At 45.7% G+C, this 21,888-nt stretch overlaps 1 protein-coding gene across 6 annotated transcripts in view; it reads right to left on the bottom strand.

Moving 5' to 3' along the window:
- KALRN (kalirin RhoGEF kinase) overlaps positions 1 to 21,888 on the bottom strand; it is a 1,626,736-nt gene that overhangs the window by 417,579 nt on the left and 1,187,269 nt on the right. For all 6 annotated transcript variants that reach the window (XM_086957084.1, XM_086957086.1, XM_086957088.1 and 3 more), the window contains exons 32-33: positions 15,741 to 15,883; positions 4,830 to 4,932 (exon numbers count right to left, since the gene is read on the bottom strand). In XM_086957084.1, coding sequence (XP_086813210.1) covers positions 4,830 to 4,932; positions 15,741 to 15,883 — 246 coding nt within the window. The remainder of the gene's footprint in view (positions 1 to 4,829; positions 4,933 to 15,740; positions 15,884 to 21,888) is intronic.

Genomic DNA, 21,888 nt, shown 5'->3' with positions numbered 1-21,888 from the left:
AGATACGTACAGACTCCTACCGCATTACTCAAGGATCATCCATCTCATGCCTTCTCTTCAGCGACAGGTGCCCCTGTCTCAGATACTCAGACAGTACCAGGTGAATGTCTAAATTTACATTGATAAAGCAAAACCATATCTGCCTGGAAAACTTCTGATTGCACCCAACGGACATCACATCTTGTGTTGACCACATGTTCCATTGGATAAAGGCGAGGTCTTGTGTGTTACGGGTTCTAAGACTGAGGCACTAGTAACAAGAGACATCAATTCCACCCAACAACCATTCGATTGACCCTCAAGCCTTGGACCTCATTCTTCAACTCACCAAAACTAAGGAACACGGATAGCTTCTTTGATGCCGATCTCTTTTATACTCCTGAGGACAACAATGTGCCAAAGGGGTTAAACAACCATTACTTCGCATCTTTTACTTCGCACTTCTTTTACTTAGTATCTTTTACTTCGCATATGCCTTTACTCTTCGCATATGCCTTTACTCTTCGCATATGCCTTTACTCTTCGCATATGCCTTTACTCTTCGCATATGCCTTTACTTCGCATTTGCCATTACTTCGCATTTGCCGTTACTTCTCATATGCCGTTACTTCGCAGGAGAAGAGTGGATCCATGGTTGAAGGTGAAGAAAGGACCACAGGCAGAGAGTGGTAAGTGGGGCAGTGTAGTTAGGGTAGTGTAGTAGTGTATGTGTAGTGTAGGGTGTAATGTTTTAGTGTTTAGGGTAGTGTTGTAGTGTATGTGTAGTGTAGGGGGTAGTGTTTTAGGGTTTAGGGTAGTGTTGTAGTGTATGTGTAGTGTATGTGTAGTGTAGGGGGTAGTGTTTTAGGGTTTAGGGTAGTGTTGTAGTGTATGTGTAGTGTATGTGTAGTGTAGGGTAGTGTTTTAGGGTTTAGGGTAGTGTTGTAGTGTATGTGTAGTATAGGGGTAGTGTTTTAGGGTTTAGGGTAGTGTTGTAGTGTATGTGTAGTGTAGGATAGGCTTTTAGGGTAGTGTTGTAGTTTATGTGTAGTGTAGGGGGTAGTGTTTTAGGGTTTAGGGTAGTGTTGCAGTATATGTGTAGTGTAGGGTAGTGTTTTAGGGTTTAGGGTAGTGTTGTAGTGTATGTGTAGTGTAGGGGGTAGTGTTTTGGGGTTTAGGGTAGAGTTGTAGTGTATGTGTAGTGTAGGGTAGTGTTTTAGGGTTTAGGGTAGTGTTGTTGTGTATGTGTAGTGTTTTAGGGTTTAGGGTACTGTTGTAGTGTATGTATAGTGTAGGGTAGTGTTTGAGGGTTTAGGGTAGTGTTGTAGTGTATGTGTAGGGTAGTGTTTTAGGGTTTAGGGTAGTGTTACAGTGTATGTGTAGTGTAGGGGGTAGTGTTTTAGGGTAGTATTGTAGTGTATGTGTAGTGTATGGTAGTGTTTTAGGGGTGTGTTGTAGTGTATGTGTAGTGTAGGGGGTAGTGTTTTAGGGTTAAGGGTAGAGTTTTAGTGTATGTGTAGTGTAGGGGAAGTGGTTTAGAGTAGTGTTGTAGTGTATGTGTAGTGTAGGGGAAGTGGTTTAGAGTAGTGTTGTAGTGTATGTGTAGTTAGGGTCGTGTTTTAGGGTTTTGGGAAGTGTAGGAGGTGTGGAGGGTAGTGTTGGTGTGTAGGGAAAAAAATAAAAAAAAGAATCTTTATGCGTAGTAAAATCCTGCAAAGTAATGTACTGCTAAGTAATGCCAATTTAATGCTTTTAAATGATTTTGCGAAGTAATGGTATGCGGAATAAAATACTGCTAAGTAAAGGCATTTGCAAAGTAAAAACTTCGTAATAAAGGCATGCTAAGTAATAGCGTGCTAAGTAACGTCATACATTCGCCAAAGAGTCACGCAGCTACGTTACCACCCCTCTACACCAAGCACAGAGTTAATCTGATATCAGCCCTGGTTCTGGCTTGAATAGACTAATGCAGTGTCATCTACTTTGGCCCCCACAAGCTCACTGCCAGATTCCAAAGGCTTCAAAATCAGCAGCCAGCATCTGCCTTATCACTGCAAGTGGGACCACTGAAACCTGCCCCTAAAGCGCTCCACTTTATCCCTTTCGATGACAGGTTGAAATTTAAGGTCTTGTCCATGTTCCGTAAAACATACCCGGGAAAAGGCTATGTACTCCTCAAGGAATTAGCATCACACACCTATCATTGTTAGTGAAGCTGGGAAGTGCAAAGGAGTGAGCAGAGCGAGGGCCCCACTCTCCTAATTATGGCTGTTGGTTTCTACAGTTCCAGGGGTTTATGCACTAATTTCCCTTGCTTGCATACATTGTCCATGACTGCCTTGCTAAGCCACTGCCAAACAAGACTCCTTTGCTCACTCTCAACCCATATGATCAAGCAAATATGATTCAAAGGATAAAGCGTAGAGGAAGATCACTGTGTGTTCAATGAACTAGACTGTAACACCATACGGCCAAACTCCATGGGCTTCAGGAAACATACAAAGTACAAGGTTTGCGGTCAAAGAATTTGAGACACCGCTAATCACTCCTCCATCAGCCAAGCAAATGCACTCTTAATCCCAATGCCAAACACGCTGAAGTAATTGAAAGAAGACACTTAATCCTTTACAGGACCTTAAAATAAAGAAAAACAAACAGAGGTGCAAAACCACCATATATGGCTTGCATGAAGTATAGGGGTTTTACGGCTGAATTAATCCTGTGGTAATGGCAGCAGATCCCGAAGACTGGCCTACTGTGTACATATCTGGAAAGGCAGTAGTTCATGGTGTGTCAGGTTTGTATGCTTCTTGGACCATATACTACCCATGCAATAGTATGTACCCTAAATACATGTCCTCGAACATGGGCACAGTAGTCGAAATCGTGATCAACAGTCTAGTCCTGACGTAACAATATTAACTGCATCGCTGCGGCAGCTTTTCCTGCAGTGTGCGGCATTTTTAAAATTACCGCGTTACACGACGAGCTCAGCTCATCATCAGCACTTGGCAGGTAAGCCTCATGACGAGCTCAGCTCGTCATCAGCATCAAAGTGGTTAAAGAGATAGAAAAGGGTTTCAATTCTGTGTATTTGAATTATGAAATAGAAAGTAGCCCATGTATTTTTAATGTTTTAAAATGCAAATTATAAAAGCATGGTCCACTCCTGAATTCTTTTTCTGCTATTCAGCTGCTTGAGTGAATCAGTCTAAAGCGGATCAATGAATCTTCAGGGGTAGTAAGCTTCTACATAAATACAATTGACAATTACTCTCCTGTTCTGTGGTACCACATACATGTGGATTAGAGAATCATGCAAGACATTTCACAAACTATCCAAGTACAAAACAATTTGCCAATTTCTACAGGGCTTTCAGCAAATACATCAGCCTATGCTGGCGAGATGGCGCTTCATACCTGAGGTTTGAGATAAAGGCTACTGGTAACTGTTGTTTTTCGCCTCCAGGAACATTCATGGCTAGATTATTGCCAGAGTCACCAGAGTCCATTCTCCAGACAGCCCTTAAGCAGTAAGGATTGGAGAGATCATTATCTATACCTAGTAAATCTACCATTCCAACTGGTGAGGTGATGTAATCATGCCAAAAAGCACAGTGTTGGCCATCATACCAGATCTACTCAATTAAAGATTTCTACACCTCCAATCAGGAGGGCGGTTAGGAGTGTCTATGACGCTTACCCTGTAGCTATCTATCCAGCCTTCTGCTCTAGAGTTTCTGATATGCGTCTTTTAAATAATAAGAACGTTTGTGATTGCAATAGGATGGCACGGTTTAAGATGGTGCTGGCAAAAAGAAACAACAGTCCCAAGACAGGTTTCAAGACCTCTGCACCTAATGACTTTCAGCAGGACTTCAAAGTCATTAACCTCCAGAGTCAGTATTGATGGGCCTCCAATGTAGGTCCGGGTGGGATATATTTATGCCAGCATTTTAGGCTATGCACAGGAGATACATTTCATATAATCAATCTAAATGAAAATTATTTATATAGTCAGTTGAAATGATGAAAATGATGGGTCGATCTTGGCCTCTGAGCCCTATGCTGAATACCCCTAACTTATCGGCTTTTATTGCGTTATTGCTGTTTCACGGGGGGACCCTGGTTGCCGCATAGAGACAAAGTTGGCAATGGTGGAACAAAGTGATGGGACGTCTAATCCTGGTTTGCTCGACAGCCTAAATTTTGTGGTATTACTCAAAGGAAATTTTGTCATCTCCAAGAGGCTAAATTCTCCTTTCATCAATCATAATATCAGCCTTAAGTACTATAAATAATAAGTGAACATTATCGCATTTCCATTCCTGAACAATCTGCCTTCTCAAATTCAACTGTGATGGGTGCAGCTCAGACACCACACGTAATCGTTTGACTTTATCCCTTTATATAACACACAGGGTCACCCTCCCTTCACCATCCTGCATGGCTTCCTAGACAAGGACAACCATAAGTCAAGAAGATAAAGCAGCATTGTAAAGCTAAAAGGCTGTATCATGTAAGTGAAAACAATGCTGACACAAATGATAAAAGTAACATCAAATATTGGCATATCTTAGAACAAATATTTTCGGAGCCACAGTACAGTTTACAGCTGTTGCGAGCATGGTCATTTGAATACTGAGTATTTTTGCGAAATTGTTTCCAAAAGACACCAAATTCATGTCTTCAACAGACTCTGTTGCATCAATACACATGAAACAGAAAGTGCCTCAACACAAAAACAGCTCAGATGAGTTCAGTGAATGCTGAGGCAGCTTTTCGCAACGCATCTCGCCATCAATCGGCCTCACCGTAACAGATCAGCCACATCTGGTGAGTGGTCTTACCTTGTCGCTATCCACAGTGTTCTGCGATGTCCTGGATGCAATTGAAATCGTATCGGGCTGACTGCTTCCATCGCCCGCACTGTCTCCATCCTCTAGCCCATCTCTGTTAAAAGAAAAAAGCAGGTTTAGTATTAAAAAAAAGAGGTACTTTCCACAGTCCAAATACAGATTCATTACCTCTGAACAGGCTTCCTATAAAAGTCTAGCCCTACCCAGAAAACCACTGTAACTGTAATATGAATCCTGGCATCATCTCTGTCACTGAGGTCAGGATTTAAAATAACACAGCACAAACATTCACCTTACTGAAAATAGAAGGCTTTTTCGCTTTACGGCTGAAATTATCAGCTGGTTACGCAAGATTCACACCACATATTTTCTAAAAGAAAACTTCTTGATCCGGAAAAGTACTGGATGAAAATAAATATTTTGGTAAATGCCTCTCCTGCCATCTAAATCCTATAAATTTCACTTTGGATTGGTAACATTGTATGAATTCAGAGACAGCTATAAAGACAAGAAATTAGATGAAAAGGGCCAGCATTGGTTTAGAAGAACACTACTGTCTGCAGAAAAAAAAAACAGAATACCCTGTTTTAATAGTCCACTAATGAAAGGAGCTAAAGCTACATTTTGACTGAGCACTTTGTGCCTTTTTTGCAAAGGATGGGGGGCAGGAACTGTTCATGTCACGGTTGGCTTCATTTGTAACCATGACTCTGTGAGTTGAAGCTCAAAAGACAACTTAAGAAGCCAATTCACACAAAAATTGCAGTAACTTAGCGAGTTGTTTAGAGTATTGGAGAGTGGATGAACCACTATATTTGGATGAGGACATGCCTATCAAACTCGTGGATCCCCTATCTCATTTTGTTTTGAGTGAACTGTGGATTTTCCATGTCAGAAGTCAGCCGGCACTGCCAGTGGACACCCCTGACCTAGAGGCACATCCGCAACAGGGTCAACAAATCATAATGACAGTTGCTCCACCCTTTTTACAGTGGGGCAAAAGTCAATAGACTTCCTGCCTGGGACCACCATGCAACCCACTGTGATCCTGTGCAGGGAACTTTATAAACAAGGAAAACTTCTGGCATGTCAGAGTTATTTCTTTTTCTTCAAAAACGAACTCCTGCTTTACAAGTTTGTTCGAAAAACTGAAAGCTTTGCCAAGTGGGTATCATGTTGTTTGGCCCTGCTCATCAAAGCACATTGCTTTCAGTGCCACTTCCACCCTAGCAATTGTATTGAAATCAGTGAAATCCCTGCTAGAAAGACAAAGACATCAAAAGGGCAAGGGATCCTCCTCCAGAAAGGTGGAGGCAAAAGTTGTCTCTGACCATGTGGGGTGGCAATACACGGAGTGAACAACAGGTCTGTTTGACAGCAGAGCTAAAAAGACATCCGAGGTGCATTAAAGACTATGGGCATGGCTGCAGAATTAAAATAGAAGGAAAGTATAGCTTAGCTGCAATTTGGAAGTTGGGTCAGAGAAGGTGGTGTGCCTAATGACGCCTACAGAGAGACCCGGTGAGTGGTAATAAATGTGTCATCTAGTGACCAGTAAGTAAGCAAAGGGAAGAAAGAACAAGTTACTTACTACAGGTAGTGTGTAACAGGCTCAATCTAGCGACAGATTTATCACTTTTTGAATATTTCCCGGGCATCAGATTGATCCGGAAAGTTTTTAGAAGTACCTCTGTGTGCCGGAGGTGGTGCCTTGTTGCTCTGCACTGATGAAAAAAAGAACAACTGATGGACAGAATGCAGAACAATGTCCTACATTCACCCCAGTACAGAGATCTGGGCCTAAATCCATCGTTTTTTTCCTCACCATGCCATTCTACTTTGGATCCAGCCATATGCAAATCAGTCTTGACCCTGCGCCCAATGGGAACAGTCCAGCACTAACTGCCAGGCCAGGTCCTCCTTGGACTGGAAACAAGCATCCTAGGACCGGTTTCGGGCTTTCAGTAGTCATCAGCCAGGATAGCTTGACTCCAGTGGCATGGAGAGCACGGGACCCACGTCTGGGCATACCTGTCCCACTCCGGGTTATGGGTATGCTCAGACGTGGGTCCAGTGCAAAAGCATTCCATCCATCAATTGTGTGTCTTTTGCTTTCTCTACGGCATTCCGTCCATCAATTGTGTGTCTTTTGCTTTCTCGCCAGTATTCCATCCTTCAATTGTGTGTCTTTTGCTTTCTCGCCAGCATTCCGTCCATCAATTGTGTGTCTTTTGCTTTCTCGCCCTAAGTGCGTCAGGTATGCCCAGACGTGGGTCCTGGGCTCACTGTGTCACTGGAATCAAGCTATCCTGGCTGAAGAGGGGTAAAACCCCGAAACCGGTCCTAAGAGGCTTGTTTCCGGTCCAGGGAGGACCTGGCTTGGCAGTTCGGGCTTGACTGTTCCCATGAGGCACAGGGTCAAGACTGATTTGCATATGGCCAGGTCTAAACTGGGGTGGCACGGTGAGCAAAAGAATGATGGATTTAATCCAGATCTCTTGACTGGGGGTGAATGTTTTGATTTGTTCTGCGTTCCATCCATGAATTGTGTGTTTTTTGTTGCTCTGCACTGATGCCGTTCCACTCCGGAAATGATGTACAGGGCCTAGTGCAGTGCCTATACAGATGCCACTCCAGTGTGCTGACGTTAGTTGCTTCTGAGACTGTCTGCATCCCCAGAGGCAGTGCCCCAAATGCAAATTGGTAGACTGTGTGCAGCTTCCTAGACTTGGGATCATATTAATGGATAGGGTCCGTCCACAGAGCAGGGAGGATGGGAGGGTCGGTAAGGAATTTCCAGCTAGATAGTATCTCTACCAGAATGAGCATCACCAAAGGTAAGTAACTTGTTCTTTCAATAAAGACTTGTAGCTGCAGATTTCTCACCTTTTGAATAGATACCAAAACAATACCTATTCGGAAGTGGGTCTGTGGGTGGACTCAAAGCATAAAGTCCTGCAGGACCGAGTGGGCAAAATTCCCTTCTCCGCGACCTTGAATGTTCAGGCAATAATGTTGCATTCACGTATGGAGGGACGCCCACATAGTGGCCTGGCATGCAAGTTACTTACCTTCGGTAACGATGTATCTGGTAGAAACGATTCTAGCCGCAGATTCCTTAATGTAGTATTATCCCCAGGCGTGAGACTGGATTCGGAATTTTTTTCTTTTCGCCAGCATCTCTGCGCGCCGGGGGGTGGTACCGCGTGACTCCGCCCTGACGTCGTCCGCGGGCGTCACGTCAGCGAAGTCACATAAGCCCCACCCCGGCGGCCAAGATCAGTTTCCTTCGGGGAACTTTTCTGCGCCACAACGCAGAGCCATCAGAAACAAAACCTGTGAGAATATGGGAACAGTGTGCAAAACAGCAGATAAACAGAATGGAAAGAAGCAAATGGAGAGGAACAGCCCAATCGGTAAAGTGGCAGGCACTGTGGCACCGAAAGTCCTAGAAGGGAAGAGCAGGGCTCAGCCACTGCAAGTAACCCTGAAAGCAAATACAACATTCTCCCTGGAGACAGAAAAAAGCATATGAAAAAACTGCAGCAGATGAAAGAAGCCTGCAACCACAGTCCATTAAAAGTGAAGGACAGAAAAGTAATATCAATTTACCCCAAGACAACACCACCGAGGAGAGTCATGTCCCCTGAAAGGAGCCAAGGCTGAAGCCCAGTCAAGAGACCCCAAGCCAGAGGACTGCACATGAGTCAGAAACTCCAAACCGGGGAAATATGAGAAGGCCCCACACTGGAACACCAGAGTGTAGGGATGCAGGAGCACCCATGAACCTACCAGTCAAGGCTCAGAAAGGAAGGAATGGATGCAAACCCACCAAACAAGCATCCCACTAGGGAGGAGTGAAAGAGGACACTTACAGAAGACAAAGCACTTAGAGGCAGGCGAGTGCGGAAGAGCAAGCTAAGGGCCCTCGCAGAACGAGGAGGAAGGGCGGGTTGAGAAGGAATCTGCGGCTAGATTAGTCTCTACCAGATACATTGTTACAGAAGGTACGTAACTTGTACATCTGATAGAGACTGCTAGCCGCAGATTCCTTAATGTAGAATAGATACCCTAGCCATACCGATGGGAAAGGAGGGTCTGTGAGAGGACCCCATCAGCCTGGACATAACAGAGGGTCCCATAGGGGATGAGTCCGACGGACAGGGCGAGGAGCCCAATCCCCCCAGGCAAGGGGACTTCTACTGTCAGAAAACCAACGATCCCAAGGGGGATGTGGGAAGAAGAAAGGAAGAAAAATAGAGGAAGCCCGTTCACCCTCTGCAGAGGAAATAGGGGCAAGGCAAGATGAGGCAGAAGCACTCCACGCCTATATCAGGCAACAAAACCTCCATCCAGGGCCAAGGCAAGGAAGAAATCAACCTAGAGACACCAAGGAGGCGAGGCAGAAAAAGGCAACCCCCCCCCCCACGGAACACACCCCGCAAACAGGGCAGCTGAGCCTACCACAGCTAGAAGTCAATAGATAAGACAGAACAGTGCCTACAGCAATAAAGCAGGAGGAAGCAGAAAGAGCAGCCCAGGGACACCCAGGAAGACTGGGCAGGGTGCACCTGAAAGAGGAGGAACAGAAATCCATCTCAGCCCCCAAGACAGAGAGCCAAAAGGCGAAGAAGGCCCCGGACACACCTCAGAAAGGGGTCCGCACACACAACATAAAAATACGTGAAACCAGAGCCATGACGCCAGGCCGCAGATGGCAGGGCAGACCAGGCTAACAGCGCAGCGACCCGGGAGAAGGATACCCCGGGGCGCCGCCAAAGGTATTCCAACCACCTATAAGGGATTGCACCTGCAACATACTTAAACGCCAGGGAGAGAAGATGCCTGAAGGCGAACACAACTTCCAAGCACAGAACAAGCTATATAACAGCTACCACTACCCCACTTATGGTATGTTTAGTCCCAAGACATGGGAACCCTCTTAGGAAGACACTTCCGCAGCAGAGGACAACAGAAAGAACTGCAGGAAAAAAACCCAGCAGAAGGCTTGTTAAGCAGTCAAAGAGAAAAAGACAGAAGGCCTAATCTCGGGCCAACCTAGTGCAGATAACCCAAGCGAAAACACACAGTCTAAAAGGGCCGGCCAGCAGCCAACAGAGCCACAGTCCCAACAAAAGAGGACTTGCAGGCACATGAATCACACAACTGGGGCGACCCGCCCAAACAAAAGAACAGCTACCAAGAACCAGATCAACTCACAGGTCACTGAGGGGGGAGGAGAAGGAGGAGGAGGCCTAAGCCCCAACAAGAACCTCCGGATGGCCGAGTCTGCCGGGGTGTGGAACAAAAGAGTGCCATCAAAGGGACGATCCACCAGCCGCTCCTGAACATTTTCCGGAAACACACTATCCCGAAGCCAAGCATGGCGGTGAAGGACAACCGAAGAATTCATGGCACGACCAAGCACCCCCGAGATGTCTAGAGTGGAGCGAAGAATAAACGCCGCCAGCTCCCGGCCATCTAATGCATGGTGCCGCAAATCGACACCAGCACCCTCCTGAGAAGCTGCAGATCCAAGGGACTCCACCGAGACCCACAAGCATGAGGTGGCCCTAGCCAACACACATGAAGTGTTAAGGGACCGCAGGTTGAAGCGAACATATTGCGCCCCCAAGAGTCCAGCCAGCAGGCCTCCCGTGATGGTGGAGACAACAGTGACGGCAGGGAGGGAAAGGCAGTCCGCAAAAGGGGCCCACTGGCAGAGGGGTGGAGGGAAAAGACAGAACGGGTCACGCGGTCCTGGAAGGTGCTGGGCTGAAGGTGTTGGGGCACCGGATCCCCGTGGCGGGGCGCCCCCAAGCCCCCATCAGAGAAGAACAGAGCGAACTCTCATAGGGAAGCAGCAGGACCTTCAAAAGGTGACCCGCAGGGAAATGAGCAGCCGGATCACCCATGCGCAAAATTCCCACAGCCGTGGAAACAGCGCGAGCGAAGGCACGCACCCGCCTCCTTAGGGCCCTGCTGTGGGGAAAGCAGCTCCTCTGTTGGCGACGGCTGCAAGCTAAGGCAGCCATCCCCTAAGCCAATCGGAGTGGGGAAGGGTCAGGTCCGGAAAGGAGAAAAAGGCGCTGAATAGTGGGGGATCTGTGGCTCCTCTGGCGAAAACCGCAGCCACGGTGACGGTGAGGAGCCGGCCTTTAATGACGTCGGGGAAAAAGCCACGATGTGGCGGCCCGTCTCCGGCGAGGATGAAACCAGCAGGCGCCCACCCTCCGGGGAAGATGGGACGTCCGAAGACGAGTCCACGACCTGACGCCTGTCCGGTGCCGTAGAATCCGCAACCTGGAGCAGGGCGTCGTCGTCATCTGGCGTCACCGGAGACGCCGGACAGGCCTTAGCCACATCACACTAGTTCTGGCGCCTGCTCGACCTCCGACGAGGCAGCCGCCTGCGTGGTGGGACGAGAGGCCCCCAGGGAGTGGCAAGGAGCCCCCCGCAAGCCTTGACCCATGAGTGGAAGAGAGGGGCCAGCTACCCCCATGGCGGAGCCAAGGCCGACAACCTCCGGCGAGGCAGCCGCCTGCGCAGAGGGACGAGAGGGACCGGGGCAGCAACAAGGAGACCCCTGCCAGCCTCGACCCACAAGGGTACGAAAGGGGCCCGCCGACACCTGTGGCGCTGCCAAGGCCGACTTGAACTCAGACGAGGCGGCCACCTGTGTGGAGGGACGAGTGACCCGGGGAGGGACGAGGGGTCCCCCGCCAGCCTCGACCCATGATGGGATGAGGGGGATCCGCCGACAACTGTGGCACTGCCAAGGCCAGCAGCTGCCTGCACCTCAGCCTTAGACAGAATCACCTTGTCAAAGGGCCGAGAGGGGCTCAGGGATGCGATCCGAGCTCCGGCGATACCACAGGGACTCCTGCAGGAGTTTGTGGTGAAGCCGGGGCACCGTGGTCCGAAGGAGGGACCCCCGAAGGGCCGCACCCCAATAGCACCACATTCTCCAAGCCTGGATCCGAACCAGTCGGCGCCGGATCAGCAACGACGCCGCGGAAGGCCCCGCACAGCGCAAGGGATCCGCTGACGTCCCAGGAGGGGAAGGAGGAGGAGAAGAAGCCAGCGAGGCCTGCAAAGCCGCCGCATATGTCTACATCTGGGCTTTCGACACCCCCTCACCGGGAAACTGTGGATAGGGGGACGATAAGCGGGGCCGCATTACCCGCGGAGAGCCCACGCCCCCAACAGTTCGGAAGCCCGCCCTTGGGGACAAACTGCGACACTTACCGACAAGGGAGCGATGCTCTTGCGGCACAGGAGAGGGATGAGGACGACGACGATGAAGGCTGCTTCGAAAACCTTCCGCAGAAGCTGATCGAGGTGACGAAGCTGACCTGTACATGCGAGCCGAGAGAAGTTTCATCTGGCGTTCCCGCCGCAACTTCGGCTTCAACCGCTGGCACGCCTCGCAATTAGTGGAGCCGTGATCTTCCCCAAACACCACATGCAAATGAGGTGAGGGTCCGTCGCCAATATCAGGCGTCCACAAGACAAACACGTTTTAAAGCCCGAAGGCATCCGCACACTGGTCCCACAAAACACACGCAATAGCGAAGGGAAAGGTCTAAATAGGCCCAGAGCACGAACCGGATCCGTGTTGCAGGCGGAAAGGGAAAAAACTGATGTCGGCGCGCCGGGGTGGGGCTTATGTGAACTTGCTGACGTCATGCCTGCAGATGACGTCAGGGCGGAGTCACGCAGTACTGCCCCTCGGCACGCAGAGATGATGGGGAAAAGAAATTTTTTCCGGATCCAGTCTTACGCCTGGGGATAATTCTACGTTAATGAATCTGCGGCTAGTAGTCTCTATCAGATAAATGCCTAGGTTGGTTACGCCACATTCCAATGCAGTGGAGCAGGTTTGGGCCTGGTAGGATCAGCAGGCAGTCCTTTTGGACGCTGTATCTTTGCCAATGCATAGCAGATGTTAATGCAGAGCATGATCCAGCTAGAGATGGTTCTCTTCTGCACTGCCTTGCCTATTTCGCTTCAGCAAACCCCACAAAGAGCTGATTGTCCAACCACTGTACTTTGGTACAAGCCTGTTGTCCACAGAGGGGCGAGGCAGATTATATAATGCTAGCAGGGTGACTGTTTGACCAATGTGGAACAGCGTCACAACTTTTGGGAGGAAGAATGCCCGTGTCCGCAGAACCAGTTTTTCTGGGAAGGAGGAAGTGAATGGCGTTGGACTTTAACAGCCTGAAGCTCAGTCACATGCTGTGCCAAGGTGATTGCAATAAGTAAGAAACAGCTGTGAAGCTACTTGAACTGAGTGATCAGATAAGTCAGATCCAGGGTAAAGTCTCATTGAAGAATAACAATAGGAGAAGGGGCAAACATGTTTTGCAGCCCTTTCAAAAATCGTATCACAACCAAATACAAACAACGATTAAACAAACAATGATAGATCCAACACATCTGGTGATTTGGTCAACATGTATCAGCTCTGTGCAGCCCTTGCATGTCTGGGGCTTTTGGGACGGGAGAGATATGGAGAGCTACAACAGACTGCTCATTTAAAAAATGGAGGCGGACCGTCCCAGGTCTACCCGAACACCATGAGGCATTACCTAACCTCTTAAAAAGGCTACAGACTGTCCCTTTAACACTGATGCGTCCATAGAGCCATTGCAGCTTAGACACAAGATTTGTAAGGTAATACACTTACAGGGATCATCTTGAAATCCTGACAAAAGACCCGGACCCGCAGGGGCCACACATGGCGGAAACGTGTTGACCAAATAACCAGATGTGTAGGATCAATAATCCGTCCTCACAACATCGCTTTGCTTTTAACCTTATCCATATCCTATTTATCTGCTTTTTAATAAACACTTGTTTCAGGATAGGAGATAATTTTAGAGCACGTCACTAATGTCTTCACTTGGACAGTTTTCCTCCTGGTAGGAGGATGAATTCCCTTGGAGAATAGGACACTCAAGCAAAAAAGGCCATATGATGATAGTACACACAACATCAACCCAACAGAGATAATACACAGTTGATGGTGAATACGTGGATAAGGGTCTTCAAGCCATCCAGCCCATTGGTATGTAGAGATTGTAGTTCACTTTCTTTGATTATTGTTATTTATGATGGGAAGCCGAGTGAACCTTTTGAGCTGCTTCTATCTCCCTCCCCCTTTTTATGATTCACAAAATGTGATTTATAACTAATTGATCTGTTCTGTCAACTCATGTCATCATCTTACACCAATTTCCATGATGTATAGGAAGAAATCAATAGAACTGTTGTGTAACTTCCCAAAAAAAGGGCTGAAAAATTGGAAAGAGTAAATACTGTAGAAGACAGCGCATATCTTCAAACTATTCAAGAGAAGCTTGAGTGCTGGGTGGATGAAAAGAGTATAAGGTAAGTTAGATAAATATAAATTCCAGCACTCTATATAAGAAATTAAAAATAATAGGTACATGGCTGGATTACATTAATTCTCAAGATAAATTTGGATATTGTTATGGACAACAAATTTAAAATTATCAAATTATATAAAAAAATAGGATAAAGTAAAAAAGTAAATCTTGTATTTGGTTGTATTAAAAGAAAAATACTACGACCTCAAGTAAAACGGTAATTTTCACAGTAGAATGCTTTGAGAACACCATTGCTGGAATACACAGTTTACTTTAGGTCATCATGATATAAAAAGACACTGGCAAACTAAAAAAATATGAGGAATTGAAACAAAACCACCTGAAGACTCAGAGGGTTTTACATACCAAAGTAGACTGTACAAGCTTAATACATTTAAAGTTCGAAAGGTAGGTTAGAAGGGGGCAAGAGAACACTATACACATATTTAAAGGCGGGAAAAGGAAAGTATTTCAAAGCCAATATAAGATGTAATTGTTCGAAAGCAGACAAATCTGTGTTAGATATTAGTGAAACCCTGCAAACTATCAAAACAGTAAATGCTACAATACATTGCCGTGCCTGGAACCGTTAATCATAACCTTGTAAAGAGCAACTACTTGGGCTTAGGTCTTGCAAGGATTAAAACAATGCTCTTTTGTAGCCTCTACCAAGTTCTTAGAAGCTTGTCAGATGGGCCAAAACATAGTGTAAGGAAATAAGTAAACATGTAAAAGGTTCAAAAATAGTATCAGAAGGAAGAAGCAAATGTGTCAGAAAGAGTACAAGACATTAGCAGTGACATTAAGGTGGAAGATTCATAAAAGAGACCAAGGAAAGGGAACTACCGGAGTTAAATGGTACCATAACTGACTCTTTCTGCAATAAGAGGTGAATGCCCTTTAAACTGCAGTACTTTAAAGTAGGATGCACAAATTGTAATTAAAACAGAAAAAAGAAATGTTTTGAGGCTATCTGTCAAATGGGGGCAGAAGGAAAAACATGTCAGATGGTCCCTTAAACAGGACCCTGGGAGAAGAAAAGTGTCTCCAATACTTCTTAAAACAAGATCAAGGCTGAAGAATAACATATCAGTTGAATTTTAAAATAGAAATCAGAGAGAAGAAAATGACCGACAACCTTTAAAGTGGACTTGGAAGGCCCAGGGGGTGCAAGGGATTTTTAATCTGATATGTCAAGTACCACGCTACTGTCCTTGGCAGTGGGTGCCTTATATTTTGCTTATAAAGGCAATATGGTGTCCCCAAGCTGCTAGCATTTCAGAATTGCTCAATCATAGAAGGGCCCTGGAGATGGAGCGAAGGAAGTTTGAGCAGGAATATGTCAGATGTTCGTCACAAAGAGACAACATGGCAATCAAAAGGGCGATGAAGAGGCAGCACCTACTGCTATCTATGGGCAATGATCAGGCAACACTGTCCAGCTTGAAGGAAAACATCCCTCACGAGGTGTCAAATTGGTAATTGCCTTTTATAAGAAGACTAATACCTTTTGCTGTTATTCCTCTGCTTGGATGGTGTTTTGGGAGCATGTATTGGTTCCTTTAAAGCTCCTTTGAGATGTATTATCCGCTCCTGAATAACCTCCCTGATGTTTTTAATCCACTCCTGCTTGGCTTCAATACTGGATGCCTGAAGAAAAAAAGATAAACGTCAGAGCTTTAAATCAATTAATAAACAAATACCACACCTAGCTGCACCACTGCTCAGTGAACAGTGCAATGTCAAGGGCACCTCCCCTTAATGATCATGTCTTCTATTCACATTCCTTTAACCCCAGAAACATGGTATTCCTCACCTGAGACTGTACAACCTACACACCTTGTACAGATGGATTCCTCTCCCCCTGACTTGAAACCCGCTTCTCTCAAGTCTCCTTTTACAGCCAGAGACTTCAAGAATTTCACAATTACATTTTCTAGGGCGACAATGGACAGAATATCCCATCACTTGCCCTACCTCACTCTGCTCTCCAGATGAATACTTTGTATGCCCAACTCTGCGCTTACCTATCACTCTCATGACCTCCAGACCAACACTGATGTTCTTTGCCATTCCTTAGGTCCTTTAACCCTGCCCGACCATTTACAGTGTTATCATCCTCATACTCTTTCACCAACTAGTGTATCTCTATGTTCTCCTATCACCCCAACATTATGTACCTCTTTCTATTCTGCTCCTCACAGACCAGTATATGCAACCCAGCCTCAATCTCCTCTCCTGTCTTTTATCACATGGAAAGGCCCAGTTGGCAAGATCAACATGGGCATCTGATGTGAAGCAGAGAGAGGCAGAGAGTAGCAGTTCTCGTAACTGCTGGATTAAGGGGTGGTTGAGGCTACAACCGTGGTACATTTTAGGCTACAAAGTTAAATGTATTTATTTTTTAAAACATACTTTTTAGTGTATGACATAGAACTAACACTCAATTCAATGCCATAAGGTAGCACTACCCACTGGGAACAGAATATGTGAAGTACAAATTCCAAGCAGAATTGAGTCTACCTTCTTGATTCCGCAATGAGATAAAAACTTGTGGCCTGTTGATTAAACACAGAGCTCTGCAATAAGTATATTACTCAGCTGATCTATCTCACTCGTACTGAAACTCGGTTGCAGTTTACACATACAGCTCTCTGCAGTGCATACCTGCTTAAATACTTCACTCTTATTTTATCCTGCAAGATGCAGAGCTTCAAGTGACACTGGCCAAATAAGAAAGCATTGTCATAACTTTCTTCTCCATCTCTTTTACTTTTTTTTTATATTTTTAAAAGTAAGTAAACATCTTGTCTGACCCACTGTCAAACTCAATTTTTTTCTACATCTCCTCCTTTCGAATGTCCTTTTATTTCCAGCAAATTTATTTTCTCATTATTTTACATTTTTGTTTTATGTACTATTATCTCACGTTAACCTCTCTCTCTGTTAGTTTCTTTTGTTTCCATGTTTTGACTTTCCCGTCCCTTCTTTTTTTTATAAACTGCTCATTGCTCTGCAGTTTCTATTCATATTTTTACCTCTACATTTCTATTATCATTATTTAATACTCCTTCATGGTGTATTTTGCAATCTTTCCCTCTCCCCTTTCTCCCGCTTTCATTTGCTTGTTGAGTGCACATTCTGAACCGAATCCTCCTGCCCACAAAAAGGTACCCAAATCTTAGAGGCATGCACTTGGGCTGCGATTACCTAAAGGAGTCAAATTTGATGCAGTCATGAAAATACCCGAGTAGCACCCAAAACTCAGATGCCTGCCAGAGCCAAGAGTTAGGACCTATTTATCAGGCATGTTTGGCATTCACTGTCGTTGTGACTCTGTGGAATCTGCTTCTGGTCTCTGCCTCTTCCCACTGGTCTCTTGCACACCATCTCCCTACTCGCCCATCGCCCCTGCTGTGCAGCTTAGCTCGTCTCGCTCACCTTTAATATCACCTCTATTAAATAAGCGACTCCATCCTATTCATTCCAGAATCTCAGTTCTCACTCTTTACCTCTTTCTGCCCTGCTCCACTCTATTCTCGTCCAAAACAGACCTTTAATCTCAACTTTCCCTAGATAGATCTTCCTAAACGGAAAAAACAAACCAGTGTCAATGTCCTCTAGAAACTGAAATTCTAGCAGTTTTTTCCGTTTAGGCATATGATTGTTTATGGATTTACTATCCTTTGAAATACGAGATAAGAACACTTGTCGATTGAGATACAAGTACGCTCGCATGCACTGCTAAACCCTTTTAATTTTCACTCGAGAATGAGGCTGCATGACGTTTAGCCACACTTTACCTTGGTTGCTTTTTTTAGCACTTCACTCTTAACCTTCAGGCTGGCTTCACTTGATCCATTTCTGTTTTGCTTTTTTAATACTTATGAATTGGCCCACACTTTTTTAGCATGGTTATGGCTTATCACTCTTCTTGCAATTGGCATGCTTTTCACTTAGAAGGGACCTCCCAGTTGCACCCCCCAGTTTTAATGCATACGAATACTGCATTATGTATGAGAATGTTGGAAACAGATTTTTTCTTTGTTGCTGTTTTATAGATCCCGCATATTTTGAACTACAGGACGCTGATACTTACAAGATTGTTTGAACTTTCATCTGCATATTATTCATCCCCTGACGAAGGGTTGACTTTGCAACCCGAAATGCATTGGGTTTTTTGGTTTATAAGTTTGAATATTGAAATACATGAGATTCATTTACAGTTTTTTGAGTGAAAATAACTTGTGATTTGGTAACATGGTTAAGTAATACTTTCAATTTGAAATGTATGTCAAATAAGCAGATATGAATCAATGTATGCAACCTTTGGTTTCATGTTTTTGAATAGAATGCTAAAGCAAATACAACACGAATAAATGTGATAGGTATAAAATACAGAACTTGAGTTTTACATATTCACTGGTAATTTGGAAAGGCCTCAGGCCCACTTGCTGTGCATCTAGCAGTCCTAGGTTTTCCTAGGACTCATAATTACACTTTTTGTTAACTCATAGGGAGTTGGGCACACACCCTATCCTCTAGAGTGCACGCTAAAACTAACGAAGGACAACATAATATTGATTACATTGTAAACACTAGGAGTGCAGATCCACACCCACTATACATATCAAATCTATGCTCAGTGCCTGTTCACATGTGACACTGTAGATTTGGGCTTCACTGAGTTGATTGCTTGAATTTTGCTTGCAAGTCCCTGTTTCTAACATGTCATCTCAGTCTCATGAGGGTTAATCCATAATTTGCTATTTCATCACTAGCTTGATATTTTATGCAAGTATTCAGTGACATTATAACTGATGCACTTTCTGTCAACACACTATGTAGCTGCTAGCAATATCTATTCCTGCCTTTGCTTTTCTGTTCTTGGATTCTGTATTGTTTTTGTAATGGAGTAATTATAGGATTGCAATTGGACTCCGCGCACCCTTTAGGAATGTACGGTTGGAAGGGTACCATAGTCCTGTTTTTCAGATACTTGTTTTATAGACGTTGGCTACTTGCTCCAGTAGCACCATACAGTAGGGTTTTTTTTGATAAAATACTGACTAATTTGTAGAAAGCATTTAAACAATACCTGCTGCATGGAATCTGCCCAGTTTCCAGCAATACTCATTTAACCGGTAGTTTACCATATTCCTAATACTATTACACCTTATAATTAGGGCTCCCGGTTTTATGATATATATTTGTTTTACACTGCGTCTATTTATCCATATTTCTTTTTTATTTGATCTGTATTTATCCATATTTATGTTGTGCTTAGCGTTAAAAAAAATGAAGCTGTAATTTGGTATATTTCCACATTTATTTAACCAACAAATGTTTACTCATGTTTGAGTGGCCAATGGCTTTACCTATTTACATTACAATACAGTTATTTGAAACCATTTGTATTATAGATCAGCTTGAACAGATGTACTGCTAAAGGAATTTAAGCTTCATTAGGAAATCTTTTAAAAATGTGAACTCCCTTACCTATTAACTGCACAGCTAATGACTTAACTCTCATGAGAGTAGTGCAAATCGTCTAAGAAAAAACCTAATTTCCATATTTATCCAAATTTAGAAATAAATACAGACCGGAAAATAGATGTTTTTCTGTCTGCATTTATCTGTAAAAATCAGTAAAAACGGAAAACAGAGAAACTTACTAAGAATACATGTGTAATACACTTATTTAGCACAGTGCTTGCTACATAATTTTCCTAGAGTGATGCATCACTGGTGTCATTTGGTTTGAAGTGCAGGAGCTCCTTACATCTCTTTGTCTGTCCCTATGAGCATGCATCGGCGGACCTGTTCGTTGAGGACCTGATACAGAACCATCTTACTCCCCCCGGGTTGAGCAAATTCTTCTCGGTGGAGCGAGCGCACCGGGTGCCAGGTGGCCCGCCAAAGACTGGCGCGGCACCTCGACCCATCATTGCTAGGTTCCTCAACTTCAGGGACCGGGACGCAATTCTACAGGCGTCCAGAAGGCATGGTCCGCTACAGTACCAGAACTCAGAGGTGAATTTCTACCCTGACTTTACCAGAGCGGTGCAGAGACAGCGCCAGAGCTACGGCGGAGTGAAACGGCGACTGAGGGACATGGGACTCAAGTATTCGATGATGTTCCCGGCCAAGTTGCGGGTCGAGCACGACGGCCGTGCAATGTTTTTTGACTTTCCGGACAATGTTAGCGAATGGCTCGACACCCTACCACAGCTAAGCGACGACCGGGAGAACAGCGAAGGGGGCGCTGCTGGTGGCGCAGATTTGTGAGGACTGGCTCTATCAAGTGGACACTGGCGGTTGGTGGTCCTGCTATATGTGACACTCGTCTCCTTTTTTCAGTGTAATAGCAATTGAGATCCTGTCGTTTCATGGAGGGCGGCGGGGGGGTGTCCGCGGGGAATCCTTACTCCTCTTTGGGCTTTCTGTAGACTAGTTAATGGGGCGACAGGCACACTGCTGGTTGGGGGGGCTTTTTAGTCTTTTGCAGGGGTGCAGGGTGGGGGTTGTTCTGGGACAAGTCGAATGTCTCTTAGAGTGTTTTTGTTTTCTTTCTTTCGGCAATGGGTGATGTATATTGATGTACTTTCGATTCTGCAAGGGTCTCTCGGGCCGGTGGGGGAGGGTGCCAGGATGATGGGGGGTAAGAAACAAAGTTATCAGTTGGAATGTCAACGGGTTGGGTGACCGAATCAAACGGGGAATTGTGCTTCAAATGCTCAAGCGTCACATGCCTGATGTGGTTTTTCTGCAGGAAACTCATTTGATTGGGAACTCATGCAAAGCGCTCAGTCGCAAGGGGTACAAGATGGTGGCACACTCGGGGTTCACTTCAGGCTCTCGAGGGGCGGGTGTTCTTGTCCGGGCTTCCCTGCCGCTGGAGATTGACGTCACTACGATAGATGATAGAGGACGTTACGCAGCGGTGGCTGGGCGGTGGGAGGGGAGGACCCTCACCCTACTTTCGGTTTACGTCCCGCCTGGTCTACAGACTAGCACGTTCCAGGACCTTGGTGGCGCCATTTTAGCTCTGCCTGATGGCTTACTTATTGTTGGGGGTGACTTCAATTCCGTCTGTTCTGGCACTCTAGACCGACAACCTTCTAGAGATCTTCGCCAATCACAACTGTGGCTGCCCTCATTTATAGACTCAATGGGCCTGGTTGATAGTTGGAGACTCTTACACCCTACGCTGCGTCACTACTCCTTCCTGTCCAGCGCGCATGGTAGCTTGTCCCGAATAGACTATATCTACGGCCGTGTCTGAGGCTCGTTTTCTGGCGCGTGGAGTTTCTGACCACTCACCGCTCCTGGTCTCCTTTGATTTCGATATTGCTTTGTCGGTGCGACCGGCAACGGTTAACCCCTGGTACTTTCGTAAACCAAAGACCCGTGCTCTACTAGCCAAGGCGATAGACCGATACTTCTCTGAGAACGAGGGTTCGGTCGGATCGGCCGCGACTCTGTGGGAGGCTTTCAAGACCGTCCTGAGGGGCGAGGCATTTGCTTTGATAGCGGAGGCCCGTCGGAGCAGAGACGCCGATCTCCTCTGTATTGAGGAGGAGATCTTGAACCTCGACGCCCAACTGGACCCTGACCCTAACCCAGACCTCCTCCATGCGCTTTCTCTAAAGCAA

This window comes from Lissotriton vulgaris, chromosome 2_1 (genome assembly GCF_964263255.1).
Source record: "Lissotriton vulgaris chromosome 2_1, aLisVul1.2, whole genome shotgun sequence".
NCBI lineage: Eukaryota > Metazoa > Chordata > Amphibia > Caudata > Salamandridae > Lissotriton > Lissotriton vulgaris.
Note: the sequence above shows the minus strand (reverse complement) of the source record. Positions and strands in the feature narration are given on the sequence as shown.